At 47.0% G+C, this 23,671-nt stretch overlaps 5 protein-coding genes across 16 annotated transcripts in view; 3 read left to right on the top strand and 2 right to left on the bottom strand.

The window, feature by feature from the left end:
- LOC3290833 (neurobeachin-like protein 1) overlaps positions 1-5,228 on the bottom strand; it is a 64,879-nt gene extending 59,651 nt beyond the window's left edge. The window contains exons 1-9 of one of the 2 annotated variants that reach the window (XM_061646488.1): positions 4,754-5,228; positions 4,457-4,654; positions 4,126-4,299; positions 3,756-4,040; positions 3,413-3,496; positions 2,823-2,972; positions 2,460-2,732; positions 2,064-2,386; positions 77-1,991 (exon numbers count right to left, since the gene is read on the bottom strand). In XM_061646488.1, coding sequence (XP_061502472.1) covers positions 77-1,991; positions 2,064-2,386; positions 2,460-2,732; positions 2,823-2,972; positions 3,413-3,496; positions 3,756-4,040; positions 4,126-4,299; positions 4,457-4,654; positions 4,754-4,804 — 3,453 coding nt within the window. In that variant the 5' untranslated portion in view covers positions 4,805-5,228. The remainder of the gene's footprint in view (positions 1-76; positions 1,992-2,063; positions 2,387-2,459; positions 2,733-2,822; positions 2,973-3,412; positions 3,497-3,755; positions 4,041-4,125; positions 4,300-4,456; positions 4,655-4,753) is intronic. The other variant, XM_061646489.1, reaches the window with a different exon arrangement.
- Positions 5,229-5,718: 490 nt separating this feature from the next.
- Positions 5,719-7,667, bottom strand: LOC1272772 (uncharacterized). The gene is made up of 5 exons (XM_311682.6): positions 6,866-7,667; positions 6,663-6,798; positions 6,456-6,600; positions 6,191-6,383; positions 5,719-6,119 (listed from the first exon to the last, which is right to left on the bottom strand). The coding sequence occupies exons 1-5, from the start codon at positions 7,580-7,582 to the stop codon at positions 5,760-5,762; spliced, it is 1,551 nt and encodes a 516-aa protein (XP_311682.6). The 5' UTR covers positions 7,583-7,667; the 3' UTR covers positions 5,719-5,759.
- A 359-nt stretch (positions 7,668-8,026) lies between these two features.
- LOC1272773 (DEAD-box helicase Dbp80) lies at positions 8,027-10,615 on the top strand. The gene is made up of 6 exons (XM_311683.5): positions 8,027-8,456; positions 8,534-8,685; positions 8,756-9,614; positions 9,693-9,855; positions 9,951-10,064; positions 10,147-10,615. The coding sequence occupies exons 1-6, from the start codon at positions 8,352-8,354 to the stop codon at positions 10,284-10,286; spliced, it is 1,533 nt and encodes a 510-aa protein (XP_311683.5). The 5' UTR covers positions 8,027-8,351; the 3' UTR covers positions 10,287-10,615.
- Positions 10,616-10,862: 247 nt separating this feature from the next.
- On the top strand, positions 10,863-13,818 carry LOC1272774 (inorganic pyrophosphatase). 5 transcript variants are annotated; one of them, XM_003436422.2, is made up of 5 exons: positions 10,880-11,068; positions 11,251-11,443; positions 12,135-12,801; positions 12,884-12,993; positions 13,232-13,818. In XM_003436422.2, the coding sequence occupies exons 2-5, from the start codon at positions 11,374-11,376 to the stop codon at positions 13,276-13,278; spliced, it is 894 nt and encodes a 297-aa protein (XP_003436470.1). In that variant the 5' UTR covers positions 10,880-11,068; positions 11,251-11,373; the 3' UTR covers positions 13,279-13,818. The 5 variants fall into 5 exon arrangements, 4 of the variants coding, with proteins under 4 accessions (XP_003436468.2, XP_003436470.1, XP_558852.4 ...); XM_558852.5 differs by having other exon boundaries at positions 10,893-11,068; positions 13,519-13,818; XR_009765572.1 differs by lacking the exon at positions 10,880-11,068 and having other exon boundaries at positions 11,075-11,443; positions 13,232-13,334; positions 13,519-13,818.
- Positions 13,819-19,514: 5,696 nt separating this feature from the next.
- LOC1272775 (proteoglycan Cow) overlaps positions 19,515-23,671 on the top strand; it is an 83,400-nt gene continuing 79,243 nt past the window's right edge. For 2 of the 7 annotated variants that reach the window (XM_061644291.1, XM_061644297.1), the window contains exons 1-2: positions 19,515-19,690; positions 19,765-20,397. In XM_061644291.1, the coding sequence (XP_061500275.1) occupies positions 20,269-20,397 (129 nt within the window). In that variant the 5' untranslated portion in view covers positions 19,515-19,690; positions 19,765-20,268. The remainder of the gene's footprint in view (positions 19,691-19,764; positions 20,398-23,671) is intronic. The other 5 variants (XM_061644295.1, XM_061644296.1, XM_061644292.1 and 2 more) reach the window with 4 other exon arrangements.

Raw genomic sequence — 23,671 nt, forward strand, 5'->3', positions numbered from 1 at the left:
AAACGGAAACGGATAAGAAAAGGGAAGAATAAATTTACGTTTGCTCGAACCATTGTAAGGAGCATGCAGCATTTACCTCCTTAATGTTGACCTCCTTCTGGATATAGTACTTGACGATCCGTAGCAGCGACTCCCGTACCATCTTTGCGTCCTGGGGCGGCAGGCTGGCGTTGTTGGTAAAATGCTCCTGTATTACATCCAGCAGATACTGTATGCCAAAATGCCGGCGGAAGTACTTCCGATCGTCCTTAATAATTGTGCTGATGTACTGCACGTGCCCGATCACGATCTGGAACTGTGCCTTCGCCCAGATGCGAAAGTTAAACACCAGATCGCGATGCAGCACGTGCAGCAGCTCCATATTGCCCGACGGCATCTCGTTCTGTATCGACTCGATCAGCAGCTGCACCGCCATCAGCACGTTCACGTCGAACAGCCGCTCGTTGCACCGCTGCAGCAGTGTGCTAATGATCGCGATCGCATCATTCTTCAGCATGTTCTCCTTGTTCAGCTCGCTACCGCTGATAAAGTTGCGCACCAGGCAGAAGAAGCAAGCGATCGGGTTTTGGATGATTTTCGCCTCGGTCAGCGAGTTTAGCTGCAGCATTTCCCAATCGCCAAAGCGTTCCTCCTTCAGCGGCGACTCGACCGGGCTGAGCGATATCAGCTCGTTCGCCGATGGGAGGTCCGCGTCGGGCAGCAGCGCCAAGCTGTCCACTATCGGTAGCAGCGCCACCATGCCGCCGATGCCGTTCAGTGCGTTCTGCAGCGAGAGCGTGTGGGCGACACTGGCCACCAGGTGGCCATTGTACTGATTGCCCGGTGCCAGGTCCAAGCACAACCCGTCGAAGCACGCGTTCGGCGCGAAGCAAAACACAAACTTGGAGGCCATATCGAACGATTCGATCATGTCGGTCGCCAACACGTTCGCCACACTCGGGCCCGCCTCGAACAGGCTCTTCAGGTTGATGTTCGTATCGGCCAGCAGGACAGCGCCGAGCTGTCCCTTCAAGCAGATCGCCTCCCCAAACACCAAGTCCTGCATCCCGATCGGGTACGACTTTACGCTCGGATCGAGCGAGGAGGTTGATTTGCTCGGTAGCGTAAAATAGTTCGGCACCTGCGATACCAGCCCGGGGAAGAACGTCCGCTCGATCAGATTCGGAAACAGGCCAGATGGTTTGGTTTTCTCTTCCCGCTCGCTGCTCGGCGATGCGACACCCGGATCCGGTACCGGGCTCATGCGCGCCGAGTTCGACTGGTGCGATGTGTGCGACACCTTGCGGAAATTGTTGTACGGTGCCCCGATCGAGCAGTAGTGAAACACTTCCGCAAACGATGCGTACTTCATCGTCGAGCCGAGCTTTTGCACCGAGTCCAGGTACACGTTGATCTGGTGGTACGAAAATAATCGCTTCGGTGGCACCACGCTAACCGTCACCGAGTGCCAGCGCCCATCGAGCAGCTGCGGCGACGTGACGGTGGCAGTGAAAAACTCCTTCTTGGTGATCACACTCACCACAAAGTTGCCATTTTTCTGGACGAAAAACTCGTACCCCGTACCGTAGTTGGTCGTCAGGCTGAACAGCTGCCGGCGATAGTTCTGCGCGATCGAGCGTTCCTCCTCCAGCCGCAACCAGGCGTGAAACACGAACCCGTGCGTCGTTTCCCATTTGCGTATCTCGGGTATCGTGATGCCGCTGGTGTTCGTCTGGATGTCGAGAAAATTGTCCGGCATCGAGCCGGCGCTGCTGCGGTGCTGCGTTATGCGCAGTATCGTCTCCAGCAGCAGCTTCCGGTAGTCAAACTGCGCATCGGGGCGCAACAGGCGGAACAGGCTGTTCACTTCCGCCGGCAGGATGCTATACTTGGCTAGCTCCTCTATTAGCTTCAGCAGATTCATTGCACACTTGGATGACAACCGTTGGCAACGGGATAGACAAACGTCCACGATACGTTTGATCGTTCTCTGGCTGCAAACGAGCTGCTTGCTGCAAGAGAGAAACACAACCAATTGGTAAAAACAATGCTTTCAATCTGTTGTTTACACCTTTTCAACGTACCTTTGCATACTGCCGGCGCACTTTCTTAGCAGCACTTCGCTCAGCATGTTCTGCTCCTGCTCACCCATCAGCGGTATCCATTCGATCAGTTTGGTGACCACCACCGGGTTCGCCTGTCTCGTGTCGTGCTCGTCAAACGCAAAGCCCAAACACTGGCTGATCAAGCTGGCCGAAGGTTTGCCAAACTCTCTCAACCCATCGAACAGCACGTTGATGGAGTTGGTGTGCATCAGATTGTGCTGCATTTTTTCCGAGTGATAGCACAACTTTTGCAACGTTTCCACCAGCACCGTGCCGAGCGTTTGGTGATCGATGTTCCACTTCTGCAAGCGCACAAAAAGGTGAGGTAAAAAGCGTTTTTTAAAAAAAGCTACTCGATCGATCTGGCGGTTTTACCTTCACTTGTTCCGGTATCTGCACAAGGTTGGCGAGAAACTTTGCCTCGAACAGGGCATTGCACAGAATGAGCTTGTTTGCATGGTCGGGAATAAAGTCGCGGATGATCGCTACTGCCGCACAGAGCGCACTAACGTCGATGTAATTATCGTCATCGTGCGACAGCTCGAAGCTGCCAACCGAGGAACTCTTCGTTAGGAAGTGTTCCGTCGTCAGCAGGTCGCGTATCGAGCCGATGTACAGTTGGAAAATGGTCAGCAAATCAATCTGACGCTGCAAAAGCGAAAAAAAAGAGGAAACGGTAAATTAGAACTCAATCAGAAAGAGTGTAAAGGCAAAACTAGCCCTGGTGTATTATTTTACCTGCTCGGGACTAGACTTTTGTAGAATGACTGCCATCAACGCGAAACAGTGGAGCATTAATTGCCGCAGTTCAGCATTGCTTTCCCATTTACATACTACGTCTATAATGATGCTAACTGTTGCAGGGCTTATGGCACGCAGTCCATTGTGCTGGAAATTGGGAAAGGTAATGTATTATTAATGAAACACAACCACAACACTGAGGAGGAAGGGTTTGCATTGGGTTGGGTAGTAAGCCTAAATCGGGAGGACCCCAAATCAGGAAGCAAATAAGATGTACAACTGTTTTTTTCATGCAAAGGGGAAACATATAAACATAAGGAATCAAATTTGATGGTCCAAAATAAAGTTAGTTTAATATACTATCGATACTACTAATCAAACCACTTACAGGAGCATAAAATTAGAGCACAAAAAACACAAATACACAACAAATGGGCGCCATAATCTACCACAAAGCTTTATCATGCAGTTAGTTAGAAGCGCTAAGGAAACAAAACCATTTTTTTTGCAGCAATTACTGTTTTTTTCTTTTCTTCTTTTTCGTTACAACGCAGGGCATGCTAAAAAGCGGACAAAACCCAACTCACCGAAACATGTGCATTTCCTTCACCAACCGGATTATTTAAATAGTACGAATTGACATTCGGTAGCGGAACGTTAACTAAAGCTACCTGAAGGAGAGGGAGAGAGAGAGTGACAGAAGTGTATCGCCGGACAATAACAAGTAAAAGCAAACAGGAACGAGAAGTAAAACGTATGAAAGATAAGTGTTGTTACAAAACATAACCAATCACCAAAACAGAACAGAGTTGCAGAAATGACGAAGAGAAAACAATGTGCCCGAACACGAGATTGATCGAGAGCGCCAATTTCTCGCAATATTGCCGCTCTACGAAGCCTAAAGCGGGATGGATTTGGTACGCCAGTTACCTGAGATCCGGCGATAACGGCACCGAGAATGTGGACCAAGTCTTTGCCGATGCGAGCGTGCTTCGTCACCTTACCGCCCTGGAAGCAGTCGTATATGAATGGCACTATTTCCGGCTGCAGTTGCGATATCTTGTAGCCCAGGCTGGCATAGTCCGCGTGGTGGCCCCGTAAGTAGCTTCGCCAGGTCAGGTACGGATCGTACAGCACTTCCAGCAGCCGGGCCACACTCGCCACGAACAGCAGATCCGCTTCCTGGTCCTCCGGTTCGCCGCGTTCATCGTTTAGCTATTGGAAGAGAGAACAAGTTGGGCCAATGATGTGTAAGCCCGAACCACTGCAGCCGTACAACCATCCAAACGTTACTACTCACCCGTGTTATGATAAAGTTAGAAATGGCGATGCAACTCGAGATGTAGCTCGAGTTGATAACGGCAGCAATGTTTTCGAAATGCCGACAGATGACGGTCAAACATTGCACTAGCAGCACATTTTCTCTCATCGAGCTACCGTGCACGCCCGTCTCCTCCCCTTCTTCATTCCGGCCCTAGAACGGATGTAAAGAATTGGATCGATTATTTCCAGTACGGCGTACACTCAAAACAAACGGCCATTTCGGGATGACGTCCACGTTCATATGATAATATGTCTTTTTTTGGTTTGTGTCTCCCATTCCATTCCAGCGTTATGCAATGTTTGCTTACATTTTCACAACCGTCTCGTGCGATTATCAGAAACTTTTCTATCGCGGGCAGCAGCTCGTCTGGCAGCCGACTCAGGTGCGGCCCCAGATCCGGTGCCACCGCGTCCCACCGGGGCGCATTGTCAAAGTCCAGCTGTAGCTGGGAGTGCCATATACTGACGAATCCCGCTATGAACTGCCGAAAGTAGGTTTCTTCGTTCTAGATAAAAAGAGATAAAACAGCAAAGAGAAAAAACAAACAAACACTGTGGATTACTGATACAACAACCAACGCCCCAAAGAAAGCGCACACACTAACTTTTGTCGTATATTGCACCCAGAGGTTGTAGATATCTTTCCTGGAGTCCATTGCGGTGGCTTCGTCCGGTTTGCGACGTCCGTAACGGCGATGGCGTAAACACACTCACAATCGATCAGCACCACATTCTATTACACATTTTCACTCGCCCACCCACTATCCACTACGCGGCTGAATAATGTTGCGCTGTTATTACCTCCAGCCACTATGAATCACCTGCTCTCCAGTGTATCGTACTTCGTACTGCTGCTACGTGTATGTAACAGAGATAATAGCGTTACGCTTCCTGTGTTCTAGCAAACACAGGAGGAAACACACACGCACACTATACACAAACGCGAATTGCAGTGATAAAAAAATGCATTTATCGGTGGGGTGGGGGGTGGTGCTGTACAAAAAACAACATCACAGAAAGAAAACATTGAAACATCACAACATTTCATGGGAGGCGCAGAGGAGCAGGTCGGGTCATGGCGTACTACGTTTGACAGCAAGGTATGACAGTACGGAGCATATGCAGTTTCCTGTTATCACAGCAAAACCAAACAGAAGAAAGTTGCTATGTCTTTAGATTTTCCACGAAAATTCACGGCAAAATGGAAGGCTGATGTAGTTTTGCCACTGCAATGCAGAGAGCAATGTTCCAACTACCCTAGGATCGTTAAAACGCACTGTTATGGCGTGCGAGTTTGAAACGCGATTATCGCACTGCTGTGTAGAAATGATGTAGCGGGGATGTGAAACATTTCACATTCAAATCGCTTGGCACCGGTTTCAGACGGTTACACGAAACAGCCGATTGCAGCAGAAAACCCACAACCCTGCATTAAACAAGCGAAATTCAAATTCAAATCGCTTGGCACCTGTTTCAGACGGTTACACGAAACAGCCGATTGCAGCAGAAAACCCACAAGCCTGCATTAAACAAGCGAAAAAAGGAATAAAGCGCAGCATAAGAATTATCCTATTATTGGAACCCGTCCATTGACTGGAAACTGGATCGCATTTATTTTTCCCTCTCCTTTGCAGGCGGCGTTATCCGTTCGTCCGGCTGAATGAAGGTAACAAGCTCTCCCTTAATTAGGCTAACTAAAAACTCCAAAATCGTTCTGCTAGTTTGGCACTTTGGTTCCCAGCGTGGGAAATCGCTCGAGGTGTCCCGGAACCAGAAGGTAGCCGTGCGTGGCGCTACGTACGTGATCGTTACGTTTTCCTTCGCGATCGAACCGATGTTGTATATTTCCAAGCTTTCCAAGTTGGTGTACACGCCCCGCAGCCAGCGGACCATCGCATCGAACGGAAATCGAAGAATGGTGCGACGTATCTTCATCAGCGTGTACGATAGGCAGTAAATTGCAAAACGAAGCTGCAAAGGTACATAGAACACCGTATGAGATTCATTAGAGAAAAAACGAAGCAGCTGATAGGACTACATACAGATGCAAAAACGATATAGTAGAATAAAATGGTAGGTAGAAGGAATAGTAACACAGTGAAGGAAAGCGTGGCAAGGAACAGCTGGCGGTTCATGTAGTCATGAGCCTCGACACGATCTCGTAGAACATTACGCTTCTTGCCCAACACGGTACGGTAGAGGGCTCCTATGCCGCCTACTTCAATCCGATAGAGGCTGCAAAAGGAAAAAAGGACATACACTCACGATCAGCAAAAAGCAACATAGAAATGAATTATTTTTACTTACACCGCCACATAGATGTAGAAGCAATGGGCATGTAAACTGATGAGAACAATCAAATCGGAAAGCATGGCCACCTGAAATGATAACCCGAACAGGCCCAAAATTGACAGTGGGATGAACAGGAACTGTATGGCCGGGGACAGAATTCCTAAAACAAATGGTACGAAACGATTACATTTTGATAACATTAATGTGTGCTATTTTACTCACTCAAAAACATCCACCAAAGGTCCACTTGGTAGCTAAAGCAGCTAAAGAAAAATTCATTCAACGAACCGTTCAGCTTCAATCCGATCGGATTGCCGCGGAGCGTTTGCAGCAGCTGCAGCAGACCATCCACCACGATCTATGGAATAAACGTGATTTGAAAATCGTGTCTTACATAGCGTGTGTTGCGCAAATTCATCCCGTACCTCGGCAAATTCCATGAACCTTGTACCGGGATTGCCAAAGTACATAATCATACTCATGATGGCAACACCGAAACAAATGTCCATCAGCAACGTCCACTTCACAGCATTAGCGTCCTTCTGCTGTATACATTCCACCCACTCGTTGAAATGGTAATACAGTGCCGTTTTGCGCAAAACCACACTTAAAGCTTTACCCACGGGAAGGAACACACCGTACATGCGTTGCGCCACATCCTGTTCCGTCAGCGTGTGCAGCTGTTCCGTCCAGCCGATCGGCTCCGCCTTGCTAGCCTTTATAAGCCGGGCCAGATGTAGCAAATCATTGTCACAGTCTTCGGCGGTCAGATCGTTCTCGGCCAGATTGCTGAAGCCCTTCTCGTCGTAAATGATGAGCAGTTTGTTGAGCGATTCTATCGTAACGCCTTTAACCTTTGCCATCACGTGTTTAATGCGTCCGCTGTTGGAAATGGCCAACCGCAGGAAATTGTCCTCCCGTGCCAGCTGTTCTCGTAGCGTTCGATCGCTTTGCGCCGCCCGGAATTGCGTGTAGTCCGCTACGCTGCATATCTTGCCGATCGGTTCCGTGTAGTTCGGCAGTGGCTCTGCATCCAGCACGGTGAATCTGATTTCATCTCGCAAATCTTCCACCAGTCCGTACAGTTCGCAAAAGGTGCATTTTTCTATCAGCTTCGACGAGAGATAGATTTTTATGTTCATTTGGTGTTTCTGCGTGCTCTCTGCGTGTTTGGTTGCCGACTAGAACGAGGATAGTTTGTAAACAAGTAATAATAACATCAGCAACCAACTGTCAGACAGACAGGGCTAGTGGAATACACTGCAGTTGAAAAAGATAGACGATTTCACGTGGCATTGATGTAAGTTAAGTCAAATGATAACGTGTTATCAGTAATTATTACAATTAATTTCCATAAGTTTATTTTTTCTCTGTAAATTTTCATGAAAATTCATAATTTAGAGCAACGTTTACACGCACTGTTTCAATTCTCCAGAGAAAATGCTATGCAAAAACCGTAAGAAAATGTATAAAAATTTCAAATGATAAATTGCTGATCAAACGATGTAGGGTAAATCAACAGCATTTTAACAAATCAAATAGATTCATAGAAGTTTTCAAAAAATTGACACCGTTCCATAAATTTCGGGCGACGAACCCTGTGCAAGGTGGTTGCGAACTGTCAAACATTCCTCTTGCCGTCGCCGGATGACGCTCGCTCCTACGCCTTTGGCTTCCTGGACCTTTTCCGCTTTTGCTTTGTGGCCAGAACGTTTTTTCTTCGTGCATTTCTAGTGCAAATTCACGAAAGAAAACACCCCGGCTCACCGTTCCTAGTGACACGGCACTTGCGGACACAGCGTTGCGCAAAAACCACGTTTGCAGTACAGTGTGCAATTCCATCACCGGGTAATTGTGTGCGTACGTGTGTGTGTGTGCATCTCAAGCCTAGCATCCTAGCACAACACAACGATGGCGGACACGGCCACAGAGAGCACCAATGCAAGCGCTGCCACTGCTGCGGTTGCCGCTACGAACTGGGTGCAGAAGACGGAAGATCAGGAAATATCGAATCTGGTACGTGCGCGTTGTTTGACCCCGGATGGGACGCAATTTGACTAATGAATGTTGTTTTTCCTCGTCGGCGAATGCAGGTGGACAGTCTCGCTATAGGCAAAGACAAAGGAAGCGCGGAGAGCAATCCGGAAGCGTCGGGAGAAGCAGCGGAACCAGCCGCTCCGGCCGTAAATGGTTCAGCAGGTTCGCCACCCTCAGTTGCCGGGTCCGAGGAGATTGAAACTGTCAAGTAAGCTTCCGTGATGGATAATAGTGGCCTCGTGCAAATGTTAATGTCATTTCGTTTGTTTCATTCACAGCCCGGCCGATGCTAGTTTGCTGATGAAAATCATTCGCAAGGGTTTGGTCGAATCGAAGCTCGATCTCGAGGTGCAGCGTAAAGATCCATCCTCGCCGCTGCATTCGGTCAAATCGTTCGAGGCGCTGCATCTTAAGCCGGAGCTGCTGCAGGGTGTGTACGCGATGGGATTCAACGCACCGTCCAAGATCCAGGAGACGGCCCTTCCGACACTGCTGGCCGATCCGCCACAGAACATGATCGCCCAAAGCCAGTCGGGCACGGGTAAGACGGCCGCCTTCGTGCTGGCCATGTTGAGTCGCGTCGATCCGCGCAAACCCTACCCGCAGGTGATCTGCCTCTCGCCGACGTACGAGCTGGCCATTCAGACCGGCGAAGTCGCGGCCAAGATGGCCAAGTTCTGCAAGGAAATCAAGCTCCGGTTTGCGGTACGTGGGGAGGAATTGCCCAAGGGAAAAAAGATTACCGACCACATCATCATCGGCACGCCGGGCAAGCTGATGGACTGGGGCATCAAGTTCCGGGCGTTCGATCTGCGCAAGATCTCCGTGTTCGTGCTGGACGAGGCGGACGTGATGATTGCCACCCAGGGCCACCAGGATCAGTGCATCCGGATTCACAAGCAGCTGTCGTCGTCCTGCCAGATGATGTTCTTTTCCGCGACGTACGAAAAGGAGGTGATGGAGTTTGCCGAGTACATTGTGCCGAATCCCATCATTATACGGCTGGCCCGCGAGCAGGAATCGCTCGATAACATCAAGCAGTACTATGTGAAGTGCAAAAATCAGGACGAAAAGTATCAGGCCATTTCTAACATCTATGGTGTGATAACGGTTGGCCAAGCGATCATTTTCTGTCATGTACGTGTTGGAGGGGCGGGTGAAGCAGCAGAAGAGATATCTAACGATTCTAATCATTCCCCTTTTATTTGGCTTTAGACACGAAAAACCGCTGGCTGGTTGTCAGGAAAAATGACTCAGGATGGACATTCGGTGGCCGTGCTGTCCGGCGAACTGACCGTCGAGCAACGACTGGCCGTGTTAGATCGCTTCCGTGCTGGGCTGGAAAAAGTACTCATTACCACGAACGTGCTGTCTAGAGGTAAGCGACCGGTGCAAGGCAACAGAAAAGTCTGGATAGTCACTTTCCCCGTGAACCTGTTATCATCGTTTATCTCGCTTCATTTTTTTTCGCAGGAATCGACGTCGAGCAGGTTACGATTGTGGTGAACTTTGATCTACCGATGGACCAGAGCGGTCGGGCTGATTGTGAAACCTATCTGCACCGAATCGGTCGCACGGGACGCTTCGGTAGGATTTACTAGGAAGAAGGGATTACCAACGCAGCTAACACTAACACTGCTCCGTCATTCGACACGTTCCCTTTTTTCAGGCAAGAACGGTATCGCCATCAATCTTGTCGACAGTGATCACAGCATGGAAATCTGTAGGACGATTGAGGCCCATTTCCAGAAAAAGATTCAACTGCTGGATGCGGAAAATTCGGACGAAATTGAAAAGATTGGCTCCTAGACAAGCGGTGTAAGGGAGGGGGACTATGACCATGATTTCATAAGCGACGAAATTTTCAAAAAAAAACTAGCTTGGCTCTAGATTTATTACTACTATTACGAGGAACTAAGCAGGAGTGCAAGGTTAGCATTATTACGCGCCGAGAAGCAAAACACTTCGACGATGGAAAATAACAAACAACTGAAATTAATAAGGAATATTGCGTAGCAGCGGCAATTATTTTTTGTTGTTCGGAGAGGCATTTTACTTCCTTGTGTTTTTTAAAAAGCAGCAAGATCTTACTTTTGTTAAACAAAAAACATACAAATAAAAACGAAATCCTAGATTAACGAATTGGGAATTAGTATTTCAATCGAAGACACAGCTTTTAAAATGCTGTAAAGTGTAGGATTGTTTGTATAGTTAGAAAAACAAATTAATTTTAATCTCGTTTTTATTTATTTGGAGATAATTTTCGCATCTGATAGTAAAGTACGCAGCCAACTTGTGTTTGGTTTTTCGTTCTCAATAAAAGTACTCGCAACAGATAGCCGTTATTTAAGTTTGAACTCAACTCTGTGCAGTATAAATCAAATCTTCGTTAAAAATACGAAATTTTGACACAACTTTCGTTAAAATAGATACGCTCAACTCCTTCATGAAAATCAACCGGCCCTTCGGATATAATCACCTATTTTCTTGATTTTGCTACAACGTGCCGTGTTTTGTTCTGGTTCATATTTGCTCCTTCTAGTTTGGTAAATCTGTTCCGCGCTCTTGCCAGTGCATTCGCGCAGTAAAAGGTGAGGTAAACATGCATCCGGCGGTGTGTTGGTGGCGCCGCATTGCTTGGCGCGGAGCCTGCGCCCTTCCTTCTGGTACATTCCCCGACGCAATCCGACCCCGTTCGCACCAGAAAAGCTTTCCTCCTAACTCAACGTCAACACGTTGTCATTCTTCGTTTTTTGCGGCAACGGACGTGCAGCGTTTTTGCGGCGGTCATCTTTCCAGTGTTGGCGACAGCAAATTGCTACCTTCAGCTTCGCTTTCGCGAGTCGGGCAGCTTTCGGGGCGAGAATTTTCCAGCAGCAATAAAGCCAAGCATAAAATGACGGCCAGCAAGTACCAGATTGCGGAACGTGGCGCTCCCAACTCCACCGACTACCGGGTTTATTTCAGTGAGTATTGCAGCACCCAGCAGAACCACGCTCATGCACTTTCACTTCCATCGTAGAGCCGGGAGGAAACAATCGATTTTGTCAATTAAGTGCATGTGGGTTGTGGGTGCATTTTTTACGTACGTTCAACCCGAACCCTGCGCTACATACGGGAGAGACGATGTGAAATTGCATAACCTAAAAATAGCTCCGGGCCCGTGCTTTTGGCGGTTCGTGAAACTCCGCTGACCCTAACATCGGCGTCCGAGAACTTGACTCACCGTTCACCGCTCAGCGGGCAAGAATTAACATTCGCGGAAGTGTTCGTGACCTTCTGGGTAGAGTGTGGCGGCTTTACCTTATCGCCTGATAAGCGTGAGCGAGAGGATTGGCTGATGTTTAGAAATGGGTACGGCGGCGAAACTAGCGCTCGGACTTGTCTAGGAATCGATTGGTGAACTTGGACCGCGGGGCGACGGAACCCTTTGCTCGATATCTGGTTGCGATTAGAACTTTCAACTCTTATCGTACTGCAGCAGCAGGCGCTGCGTTTCCTTAAGTAATGAATCTCGATAGGGATCTCTTGACGACGTCGATAGTGATAGACAATTTAATTGCTTTACGATCGACGTACACGCGACTCGCGTTTTGAATTGCGTTTGTAATCATGCTGTTTGTGTGTGCGTTTTTTCCCTTTGTTTTTTATTTGCAGAGAACGAAAACGGACAGTCCATTTCACCTTTGCATGACATTCCATTGTACGCGAACGATGAGCGAACCGTGTACAACATGGTGGTGGAGGTGCCCCGCTGGACAAACGCCAAGATGGAAATCAGCTTGGGCGAGGGCCTGAACCCGATCAAGCAGGACGTGAAGAAGGGCAAGCTGCGGTTCGTCGCCAACTGCTTCCCGCACCACGGCTACATCTGGAACTACGGTGCGTTCCCGCAGACCTGGGAGAACCCGGACCACCTGGACGCGGACACCGGCTGCAAGGGCGACAACGATCCCATCGATGTGCTCGAGATTGGCTCGCGCATTGCGAAGCGGGGCGAGGTGCTGCAGGTGAAAATACTCGGCACGATCGCACTGATCGACGAGGGCGAAACGGACTGGAAGATTATCACGATCAACGTGAACGACCCGCTGGCCGATCAGGTGAACGATATCGGCGACGTGGAGACGGTGTTCCCCGGGCTGCTGCGCGCCTCGGTCGAGTGGTTCAAGATCTACAAGATCCCGGACGGCAAGCCGGAGAATCAGTTCGCGTTCAACGGCGACGCGAAGGATGCCGCATTCGCCACCAAGACGGTCGCTGAGACGCACCGGTTTTGGCAGCAGCTGGTTAACAAGGAGGTTGACAACAATGGCATCTCATGGTAAGCGGAAGCGGGAAAACCCGGCGTAAGCAAATTTGTAACGTAGTGAACAATATTTTTAAATTACACTGTTGTATTGCAGCCTGAACACGACCGTCGACGGTTCGCCGTATCTGGTGGCTAATGATGCAGCAGATGAGGTGTTTGCCAAGAGTGCGACCGGTGGTAATCCCGAACCCGTCAGTGAAGCACGTAAGTAGCCTTTACTGTTTATATGGTAGTGTTTGCACACTTGCAGCCAATAGCTGAGTGAAGATAGCTGTACAGCAGTGTTGAAGCGCACAAGGCATTAGTATTGTTAATAGCACAGAAACGTCATCTCTCCGCATGCCATACATTTAGTACATCTGTAGATTTGGCTAACACTTGTTTCTTTTTGTTTTTTCTTTCTATTTCACATTTTTTTCTCTTCTTTTGCTTTGTGGTATAGTTCACAAATGGCACTTCGGGTCGGAAAACAGCTATTCAAAACTGTAAGAACCGGTGTGTGTTGTAGCTAGCTTTCGCCCGGCAATGCTGAACGTGCTCTAGATGTTAGTTAAATAATAGCTCTTGATGGTGGTTGTGTATGTTTAAAATGTATCAATAAAGTGTGCATGCTTTCATGCTTCGTGCTGCTTGTAACATAATTAACGCTGTATGATGAGAAATATGCATCTCCTATGTGCGGGTTTTAGTGAAATAGAAGTTGATACAACTTTTTGCATCTTTCCACAGTTGACAAATGGCACTACATTACGCTGAAGTAAACGATCGAGAACGATTTGAGCGTTGAAGACAACTGCACACATTCGATTGTAGGTGGAGATGTTGTTTTAATACCTTCGTAAAGTGGAAGCTAGCGAGATTTTTTAATTAAAATTATTCTTCAGTACAGCAGTCTAAAGCCCGCGGTTAATTTGGTAGGTGTTATATTTATTTATTGTAAACTGCACACGATAAAACATTTGCTCGCAGCGCATCGGTTCGGAAAAGGTTGATGCATTTAATAAAAGTGAAATTAACTGAAGGATCCAATATGTGGATGTTTTTTTTTTTTGGTTTTCTTCTTCCTGCTCTTAAAGTTGAGAACTATTAGTTATAGGGGAAGACGGACACTGCGTGTAAGATGAACACTTCTGATAAATGCATGAAAAAGGTAATTTTCGAATAATTCAACAATGTAGCATCCAAACTGAAGGTAAAACAACACATTTGAGAAAGGTTTTGGCAAAAAAATACGCAAAATTCACAAAAAAAAAGTTTTCAATCGTGCGCACCCTTGTGGATCTAGTTTGACTAGTGTGGATCTTAAGCTCTTTAACTTGCATTGTTTATAATTTTGGAAGTTTTATTAGCTGAATGAATTCTCGTGATTATTAAGCAAAAAACTTGTAAAAGAACAAGAGAGAAAGCAATGCAAAATATTGTTTTTTGGTGGTTTTTGAATCCTGATACCAAAATGGGAAAGACGGACACTCTGTCGTAGGGAAAGATGGACATCGATTTTATTTATTTATTTTACTTCCTATATCAATTGGTGATGAACAGATTGCATTAAACACCTTAAACAAGGGTATTCCGAAGATATAAATCATCCAGTAACGATAGAAAGTATTGAAATATGCGAGAAATGAAACACAGGTCAAAATAGTAGTAATGCGTTATGCTGCACTCTCCATACTGATTACAAACTTCACCAAACCCAATATCTTGCCTCGTCTTCGACAACTTTAATCAACAAAACAAAAAGAAGAGGCATTAGTATGGCATCGCTCAGGAATAGATGAGAGTTTCTATGGCATAACAAAGATATAAAGTTTACTAATAATAATACTAATAAATAGTTAATTTAAATAGACTTGGTGATAAAAATGGCCCTCATCTATTTGATCAAGTCCGTTAAACGGGATAGGGTCGTGGACTTTAGTAATTTCCTAAAGGGAAGGTCTAGACTGTTGTTCTGTAAGCTAGAGCAACGTCCGCTGTTGGAGCCCAATATTTTAAAAATGTTAACAGGCAGTGTGGGTCATTAAGTTCTCTCGAATGTCGACGAATAAATCCTAGCATTTTGTTAGCTTTGTCTAAAATATCACAGTAATGTTGTCGGAAATCTAGTTTGCGATCCAGGGTGACTCCTAAATCCCTGACCGTATTGCACCGCGGTAGTTGTGTCCCTGATATGCTATAGATATACCTTATCGGACTAGCTATTCTAAAGAAAGACATTGACGTACACTTATCAACAGAAATTAGCAGGTCGTTGTTGATACACCAGTCAAAGAAAACATCAATCGATCTTTGCAGTGAAAGAGAGTCGGAAGTATTCCGTACGATACGAAACAGCCTAACATCATCCGCATAAAGCAGACAATCTGCTTCCGTAATGGCCAGTGTGACGTCGTTAATAAAAAGCGAGAACAGCAGTGGTCCCAAGTTGCTGCCCTGAGGGACGCCAGATGAACTCTCGAAAACCTTAGAGGAGACACCATCGATTTGTACGTAGTAGCTACGTTCAGAGATATAGGACCTGAACCAATTCACCAGCGGAGTAGAGAGACCGATCCGGGCGAGCTTAGCCAACAGCAAGCGATGGTTCACACGATCAAACGCAGCCTTAAGATCAGTGTATACTGCATCCATCTGAGCTCCGGAAGTAAAGGCTGCGTGGCAGTTGGAGACGAATTCCACCAGGTTTGTGGTAACACTGCGTCGAGGAAAGAAACCATGCTGGCGTGTAGAAATATAAGAACGACAGTGATACATTAGCGAGTTTTGTATGACGATCTCAAACACCTTGGCACAAGAAGGCAAGGTGGTTATACCGCGGTAGTTCTCAGCAGAGTTTTTATCTCCTTTTTTGTACACCGGAAACATCACAGAGGATTTCCAGGCCGTGGGTACAGTACTTTGTGCAAAAGAGAGTTGGTAGATTTGAGACAGAGGCTCTGCTAAAAATTCGCGGCATTTGGCAAGGATTGCCGTAGGAATACCATCGGGTCCAGGGTTGTATGAGGTTTTGACCTGCTGCAGAGCACGTAGTACAGTATCTACCGAGATAATAATATCGCGTACATCAATGTCAACAACATCACGGGGCACATTATTTAAAGCTGCTTCTAATGATAAGCTTGCATCATCCGTAGTAAAGCAGTCCTTGAAACGATCAGCAAATAAGTTGCACATGCCTTCCTTACTGCTTGTGGAGACGTTGTTATATGTGAGAACATCGGGGAGCGAGCTGTTACCGCGTTTTGATTCAACATACCTCCAGAATCGTGTTGGGTGTCTGATGAGCGAGAATTTCACTCGAATGAGATAATTAGTATGAAGTTGTCTGTTATAGCTTCTATATACATTATGGGCAGCAATGAACCTTAACTTGGAGTGTTGTGTACCATTTGTACTGTAAAAGCGAAAGCATGACGCTTTGTTTTGCTTTAGACGGCGTAAACGTGCATCAGACCATGGTGGACTGCGACGCGGTGGCATTAGAGGACAGCAATCAGATATAAGCGCCAGTAGTGTTGTGTTAAATAGTTCCAATGCTGAGTTAACATCCGGATTACCTTCCAGGAAAGACCAGTCAGTAGATTGAAGCAGTTCAGCTAGACGGATAAAGTTAGTTCGCCTGTAGTTACGTGTGCCGGACTCACGGTTTGGTGAGGTAGAACGCCAGGAACGAGCTGTATTGCCAGCACCAGTTAAGTGTAGTTCAACAGGAGGATGATGAACATCAACGGCAACCATAGGGAAAGGAGACACCACCGGTGGGGCACAATAATGTAGGATCTCGTCAGAGACAATTATGAGATCGAGAATGTTATTCGATGCATTAGGTATAAAGTTGATCTGAGAAAGCCCATTACTATAGATGCAGTCAAGCAAAGAGCGGCAGTTGTCCGTAATTCGTGAATTCTCATAATTGATTCGCAGTGCAGGAACGTTAGAATCATCGGTGTTCCAGGAAAGATTGGGGAAGTTAAAGTCCCCGAATAGGAGAAACGTATCGGTGGTTGCACAAGCAATATTATCTATGGTGGAGCAGATAGTTTGCATGGTAGTAGTGTTGTTTACTAAATCTGGAGGAATGTACACTACACCCGTGATAAAAGTACGTTTATTACCATAAACTCTTACCCAGAGTTGCTCAACGGTATCCTGTGTAGGACAAAGTATTGTACGTAGGTGTGAAGCAACGGCAATGAGAACCCCGCCACCGATTGATTTTTTACTATTTTTGCTGCTGCGGTCTGTTCTATACACTGTATAATTATCCGGGAACAATTCCGAGGAATCAATCGTTGAATCCAACCATGTTTCAGTCAGGATAATAACGTCATAGTGGGTTGTAGAAACATAGTCAAATACTTGATTGCATTTAGATTTCAATCCTCTAACGTTTTGGTACAGGAACAATAATTCGTCAGTATTATTACGGCAGGCGACCCCTGTAGGATTGACATGATAGCCGTGCGATTGTGTGAGTGTAGTGTCCGTTCTTTGGCGATGGTTTGTTTTGGTTTCACGATCATTAAGTTGCGTGCGCCTTTCGTCAAGCACTGCCTCAGTCGAAAAAATATTGTTTGTTGTAGGAAAAACAATCGTCTGGTAAGTGCAATTATTATTTACTACAGTTGTTTCAGCGCCGGTGTTCTTCGTTTCTTGAGACGTGTCAGGATGATTTGTGTGATTGTAAGTGTGCGCGATGTGCGTGGACTGAATACCGGTGAATATTAGTGGGTTTGCGGTGTTGGTGATGTGCGTGGAGTGTGTGCCGATAAAATTGTGTGATCCAGCAGTGGCGGTGACCGAATATTTAGCACCGTAGGCAAAGTTGTAGGGGTGGAGAGACCCATTGGCGGTTGTATACGAAAATTTGCACTCGGCTGTTGAGTTCGGTAGTCAATGAATTCACGTACTGATAGGCCAAGAGGCCAGGTGTCAGGGGAAAGAGCCTTGTCACGTAGTGATAAAGGCACTAACACTTTAAACGACAGGAATGAGAGTGTAGCCGTATTTGTACCCTGGCGAATAAGACAGTATGCTGTAGCATCGTCAATGGATAAAGCTTGTTTGACCATTTGTACAATTTGGTCACTGGTTGTATCGGGAGAGAGCCGGGAAATATACAACGCGCATTTTTGCACCGCGGAATGAGCGGGTACTATTTTGATTGGAAATGCTGCTATATCCTTTTTTGTGCCAGTTATCACAGGTGGTGCATGAGTTTTGCGTTGAACATCGTCAGTTCGCTTCGTATTGTTGTTTTGGCTATTTCTTTGATTGCTCGTAGCACCGAATGTAAACAATGCGTGATTGTCCTTAATGACATCGGAAAACAAACGTTTGGATGGATTTATGCGACGAATTTTTGCGGGAGGGTGACTGCTACGTGGAGTTTTTAGGTCAAGTTGGCTCATCCGTGCAAACCCAGTTTTAATTTCGTTAGTCAATGGCTCCATAACGGTCTTGATGCTTTCGGCTACTGTCGTTATTGCCGCCTGGAACCCAGATTGCATGGCTGCGTCTTTTACGAACTTGGTGCGCGGATTCATGAAGACGTTGTTGCAGCCAATACAGCACCAGTGTAATTGTTTATATTCCGAAATGCGCAGGAACAGATCAGCGGGAACCGAAGTGCAGCGCTGATGAAATGGGGAGTCGCACAGGCAGCAGCTGATAGATGCCTCCGCAATTTCCATAGTGCAGGCGTTGCAAATACGGGCCATTCTACGGGAAACGGTGCAGGTTGTCGTTGCAGCAACAAGAGCGATGGCGGTCAGGACGCGTGAACTCAGACGCGATCCGAAATGCGAAATATGCGCGAGTTTTTGGGTCACAGAGATAAACGCACTATTGCACGAAATACGAACGGTGTTCTAAAATACTGTGATTATACAGAAACCGAAAAATAGTGAGATAAACAGCGCGATTTTCAAGAAAAGATACTGAGCGATATGCGAAAGCGACTTTTACGTTAAACGTCAAACGTCAAATAAGTGTATTATGAAGCACTTCGACTTCTCTTAACTAAATGTATGATTTCTCATATTTTGGTGACTGAATAGATGTTTCTTGTAAATCAAGCAGATATTGATTAAAAGAACAATGTTATGAATAACTCGTTAGATGAATACGTATACGTATGATGGTATTCATCCACATTTACATTCCACAGATAGTAGTTTCATCTCGTCAATGAACGGTCCAAAAACTTGTAAATAATCATTCTAGTGTTGGTACTCAAATAAATACAGTCTGTTTGTGTCCAGGCACATAAGAAATATATTTGAAGTGGAAAAAGTGGCAAAAGTGAGCTAATTTCCTCGGAACAGAAACACAATTGCAAGTACACCAGTCAGTAATATATTCCACATATTCCTTATCAATAATTAAAAAAAAAATCATTCAACTTATTTCCTAAAAATACTAACAGTTAAACTGTCGCCTGCACGACTCATGACACACAAACTGAAGCGTTTCGGCCAGAATTTGAAGCGTTAAGCATCACTCCATCCTTGGCGTGTTAGAAATCCTTGTGTCATGGAATGTCATGCTGGAGCGTGTCTGGTCGGAATGGTCCCGATTGCGCAAACTCGTTCCATACTGCTAACGAACCGTTTGGCACGGGAGAGGCAGGGACACACGGAGGATGGTGGTTGCTACATACCCTACATGGCCTATTGAACGAAGAAGGACAGCAAAGCTGTTGGGTTAATCCGTCGGTCCGACGGTGGCACACTTTTCAATCGTACTCGTGCTTTTCATCGTATCGGAAGTGTACGTCGACGGTAACTGTGCGCGTCTGTGAAGCACCACAGTGCTCTTCGGATCAATTACGCAGCGCGCGCGCGTGTGTGTGTCTGTGTGCGCTTATAATTGGTGTGTGTGTATGTATGTGGAAAGCGTAAGTGTGCTGTATGGTGTAAATCATTTCCTTTTTAATAAATCATCCACTTTCATCCACGGCTCCTTCCGCAGGCCATCGTGTGTTGGTGAACACTACGGTGTGTGAATATTGCATAGCCGTTTCATCAAAACAGAGACCGAGCGTGATTAGAAAAAGAGAGCTTCTTTGCGAGCGTGCTTTATAGCTCAGCCGATCCAAGTGTGCGTGGAAAACAGCAAAGGAGCACAGAGTGTGTTGTGTGTGTGTGCGAGAGTAAAGGAAGAAAGCGCTGCAGGTCTTGCTTCATCTCAGCAGGCGTGTGCATCACGGTGCGCATTAGTAGACGGGAGCGTGTTTGTGAAGCGTGTCATTCTACCTGCCAGACCGGAGTGTTTGCATATACCACACAGGGGTTGAGTTTTTGGTGCATCCACATCAAACCATAAAGGCAAAAGGGAGTATATTGGTGCGCTTTTGTGTGTGTGCGTGTGTGCGTGTGACTTGTTAGGCTCGTTAGTGTACAACGGTCTCCGGTTCTTTGCCGCAAACAGGGCCAACGGCGGTATCGGTACAGCGTCGCAGCAATCCGAAGCAAGATGCATAAGCTGTGGTTTACCTTTACGGTGTTTCTCGTGCTGGCCACGATTGGCTCGTACGCGGTCGATGCCAAGAAGAAGCTGCTCAACAACAAGTACGGCGACGGTGACTTTGAGTTCATCGATGAGGTAAGTCGTTTTCATAACGATTTTTTTAATTTGTTGTAGTTACCAACTTTAAAGCAATTTAAAATGAGTCATTATAGGAAGCGATAAACACGGCCAGCGATGATTAAAAATTAAAATCCAAATCAAATTGTCTCGAGTGACAATTATTGACCACTTTTGTGTACGGCGCAGCAGCAACATGCAAACATGGTAATTCGATTTAAAGTTAGTCACTAATTGAACCGCGCATCATTTTGACAAGGCAATTTAGTTCGATTAACGCGATACCCCTACTGGCGGTTCGCAATTCCCCGGCGAATAGCACATTGCACGCGCAGGGCTCCGATTATTATGCATTTATTTACATAATCAATGGAGGCGCCCAGTGCCCCAACAGAGCTGCTGAAAATACGCGGCCTGGAGTTGCTGGCCTAGATGGAGCGGAATTTAAATTTTCGCTCAAAACTTAACGCAGCATGAGCACTTTCGCAGTTGATGAAATTACAGGTATGAAATACGAAACTTTTACCGTCGGTAGTGACGAGCAAACACACGGGATTCCGGGAAGGATGTTGTGCTGTAATAAGCAGAGCAAACATTATTCTCCTACCCCTATTAAAGTCATACTGCTTCCAAACACACAAACTATACATGGATGGTATCGTATTTCGAGCTTAAAGACTAGGTCCCTGCCATGGCCGAAGCCCACCTCTACGACCGGTTGGTCCAGTAAGAGAGTGAGTTGGATTTGTGCAACAGGATCACCACGCATCGGAGGACAAAGATTACGGGGTTATCTCAATTACCGTGCACACTAACCACACTCTCTGCCACGAATGCTCGAGAAGCCCATTTTACCACTGGCAGCAACAAGAAACAAAACAACAAAAAAGCGAAATCGCACGTTTCGGTTGCCCTGTTACGCGTCCCAATCCCCAGCCGCGCGTTGTCCGTTACGCTTCGCTGAACCGTGCAGAGGTGCCGGGTGTGTGCACGGACATGTGTGTACCGTGTACATGCACAATCTGCCCGCCTCACTATCGAACCGGAACACGGTCCCGCACATACATACACCCAGCCCCACACAAAAGGCGTACAAATGGTTTAATTAAGTTACGCGACAAATATGTTTCCAGATGGCTTCTGGCCTCCGGTCCGATACTGCGAAGCACTTGGTGGTGGTGCAGGACCGTTCTTCCCTTTCGGTGTGGTGCGATGAAGGTGTTACGAAAGCTTCCCGGGTCTGGTGGGGCTGGTTGCGACTGGAGCTAATAAGATGAGCCACGAGGACAAAACGACCAGACACACGTCCACTTAACGCGCCGAGCGATTGAAAACTTCTCGTGGTAAAAGCGAGTTCAACTCCTACTTGCTGCTGCGACTACTTTGCCCCCCTGCTCGTTTTCTTGCAGTTTCCCCGGAAGGGAAAGAAAGGAACCGAAAGCTTGCTCGCGCACAATATGCTCTTGGGGCCACCGGGGCCAGACGGTTGGCAATGGAGCGATGGACGTGGAAGCGATGGCAAACCATTGAAATTAATTAGCATGTCATAAGCTGGTCGTTATAGTGCAGTAAACTCACACGCTGCGCCCCGGCGGCGAGCACCCGAGGATTATTATTCGTCCGTATTCACACAAGACGATCCAACCTGTCAAGCCGTTGTCGAGCTGCTGCTGCGCTACTGTTGCCGTTGAAACGATGTACTTCCGGCGATGCTGCACTATTCACAATGGTTCCGGGACGCCTAACGACAAGCCCGAAACCGGAAGATGCACACGATAATGAGCATTTGATCTGCCGTTTTCACTGCATCATGACGGACGCTTGCTGCCTGCATTTGGTGGCTGTTCGCTCTTCGCTCCCTCGGTTGCAAACATGGGGTGGTGCTGCTAGGGGCGTTGATTCCACACTATATACATACGATGGTGTCATCATCACACGTCAGCTGATACACTATCGTAACGCAAGTAGTGGGCAAGTGAAGACATCACTCGTAGCAAACGATCGTCCGTAATGCTTACCTTAAGGGAAACAGCACAAGCACAAGTTAAATTACGAAAGGGATGTAACATTCACGGAACGAACGAAAGCTCGTTTGGGTACAAAACCATCGATTGAGCCGATCGAACCCCCCGGGGCTGTGTAAATCAAAATGGAAAAACGAATTTCCCGCAGCAAGGCGACCCCAGAACCGATGGGGAGGAAAGTGGTTGTGAAAATTCAATCCAACACGACGGAAAACGTTAAATGGAAATGGATTATGCTGCGCTAAGCTGCGAGTCTTTCGGAGTCACCTCCTTCTCCGTTGCCTGCCTGCCAGGGACGACTACCAGTCTCCCATCTTCGCAACGGTTTACGCTTTTTGATCCACCGTGGCTTGAAGGCGCCGTCGAACGTGTAAGCCGCAACACGCGGCCACCCCGAATTTCAAAATTTCACCCGAACTGCTCAAACTGCTACGCCATCGAGCCATGGTCGCATTTTATCGACGATTCGAATCGGTCGGAAATTGATTGTTTGCCGTGCCGATTCGCAAGGCAGGAAACTAAGCTCTCGGCGCCAATGCGAGATGGGAAATGCCCGGTTTGTGAAATCGCTCGGAAGCGTGTAGATCTACATACCGTTTTTTTTGTTTCTTCTTTCTGCTGCTTCCGTTCCAATATCTCCAATAGAAATCGTGCTCTTGTTTTTTGTTCCTCTTGATAGCGTTAGGCTTAGTGGTAGCATTTTGACTGTGCTGGTACGCGGACGGAATGACGAACCCGTACCACCCGTGCCACACTGTTAGCATCGCCATAGCCTGCTCCGACAAACAAAATGGAAAATAAGTTCTCTCGCACTGGCGTTCACTGTTTCTCTAAAGCACACACCGCACCATGCAGAGGGAAACGTCTTGAGCAGGCTGTGGCCTCCACAACAAACAACGCCCGATACAGGCGTGTGGTGGAGGACGGGGTCGAAATTGAACGGTTCGACAGATTAATTTCACTTTTCCGCCTCTGATTCCTTAACTAGCTGGACGGGGAAGGGAATGGCTAAACGGGACGGAGTAAACGGTTTGTAGCCTATTGGTTTGGACGTTTTTATCCTTCGGGAAATTAAGGCGCCCGGCAATGCGATGTGTGTAGTAGCGTGGTTGTGTATGTTTGGGACGGTGGTATAGTTTTCGAAAGCACAGACTCCGGCACGAAGATACAAACGTACCCTTAACTCCGTTAAACTAAAACAAACGGCACCGGGTAGGATTATGTTGGGTAGGTGAATGGATCAATTTGCGCGTGCTCTCGTTGTCCCA

The sequence above is a fragment of the Anopheles gambiae genome, chromosome 2, assembly GCF_943734735.2.
Source record: "Anopheles gambiae chromosome 2, idAnoGambNW_F1_1, whole genome shotgun sequence".
Taxonomy (NCBI): domain Eukaryota; kingdom Metazoa; phylum Arthropoda; class Insecta; order Diptera; family Culicidae; genus Anopheles; species Anopheles gambiae.

Excerpts from the sequence above, each read along its gene's own strand:
- LOC1272772 (XM_311682.6), bottom strand. The coding sequence starts at position 7,582 with ATGAACATAAAAATCTATCTCTCGTCGAAGCTGATAGAAAAATGCACC. Across the intron at positions 6,799-6,865 it reads GGTTCATGGAATTTGCCGAG|ATCGTGGTGGATGGTCTGCT; the intron begins GTACGGGATGAA and ends TTTATTCCATAG. Across the intron at positions 6,601-6,662 it reads CCTTTGGTGGATGTTTTTGA|GAATTCTGTCCCCGGCCATA; the intron begins GTGAGTAAAATA and ends CATTTGTTTTAG.
- LOC1272773 (XM_311683.5), top strand. The coding sequence starts at position 8,352 with ATGGCGGACACGGCCACAGAGAGCACCAATGCAAGCGCTGCCACTGCT. Across the intron at positions 8,457-8,533 it reads ATCAGGAAATATCGAATCTG|GTGGACAGTCTCGCTATAGG; the intron begins GTACGTGCGCGT and ends CGGCGAATGCAG. Across the intron at positions 8,686-8,755 it reads GAGGAGATTGAAACTGTCAA|CCCGGCCGATGCTAGTTTGC; the intron begins GTAAGCTTCCGT and ends TTTCATTCACAG.
- LOC1272774 (XM_003436420.2), top strand. The coding sequence starts at position 11,080 with ATGCATCCGGCGGTGTGTTGGTGGCGCCGCATTGCTTGGCGCGGAGCC. Across the intron at positions 11,444-12,134 it reads CGACTACCGGGTTTATTTCA|AGAACGAAAACGGACAGTCC; the intron begins GTGAGTATTGCA and ends TTTTATTTGCAG. Across the intron at positions 12,802-12,883 it reads GACAACAATGGCATCTCATG|CCTGAACACGACCGTCGACG; the intron begins GTAAGCGGAAGC and ends GTTGTATTGCAG.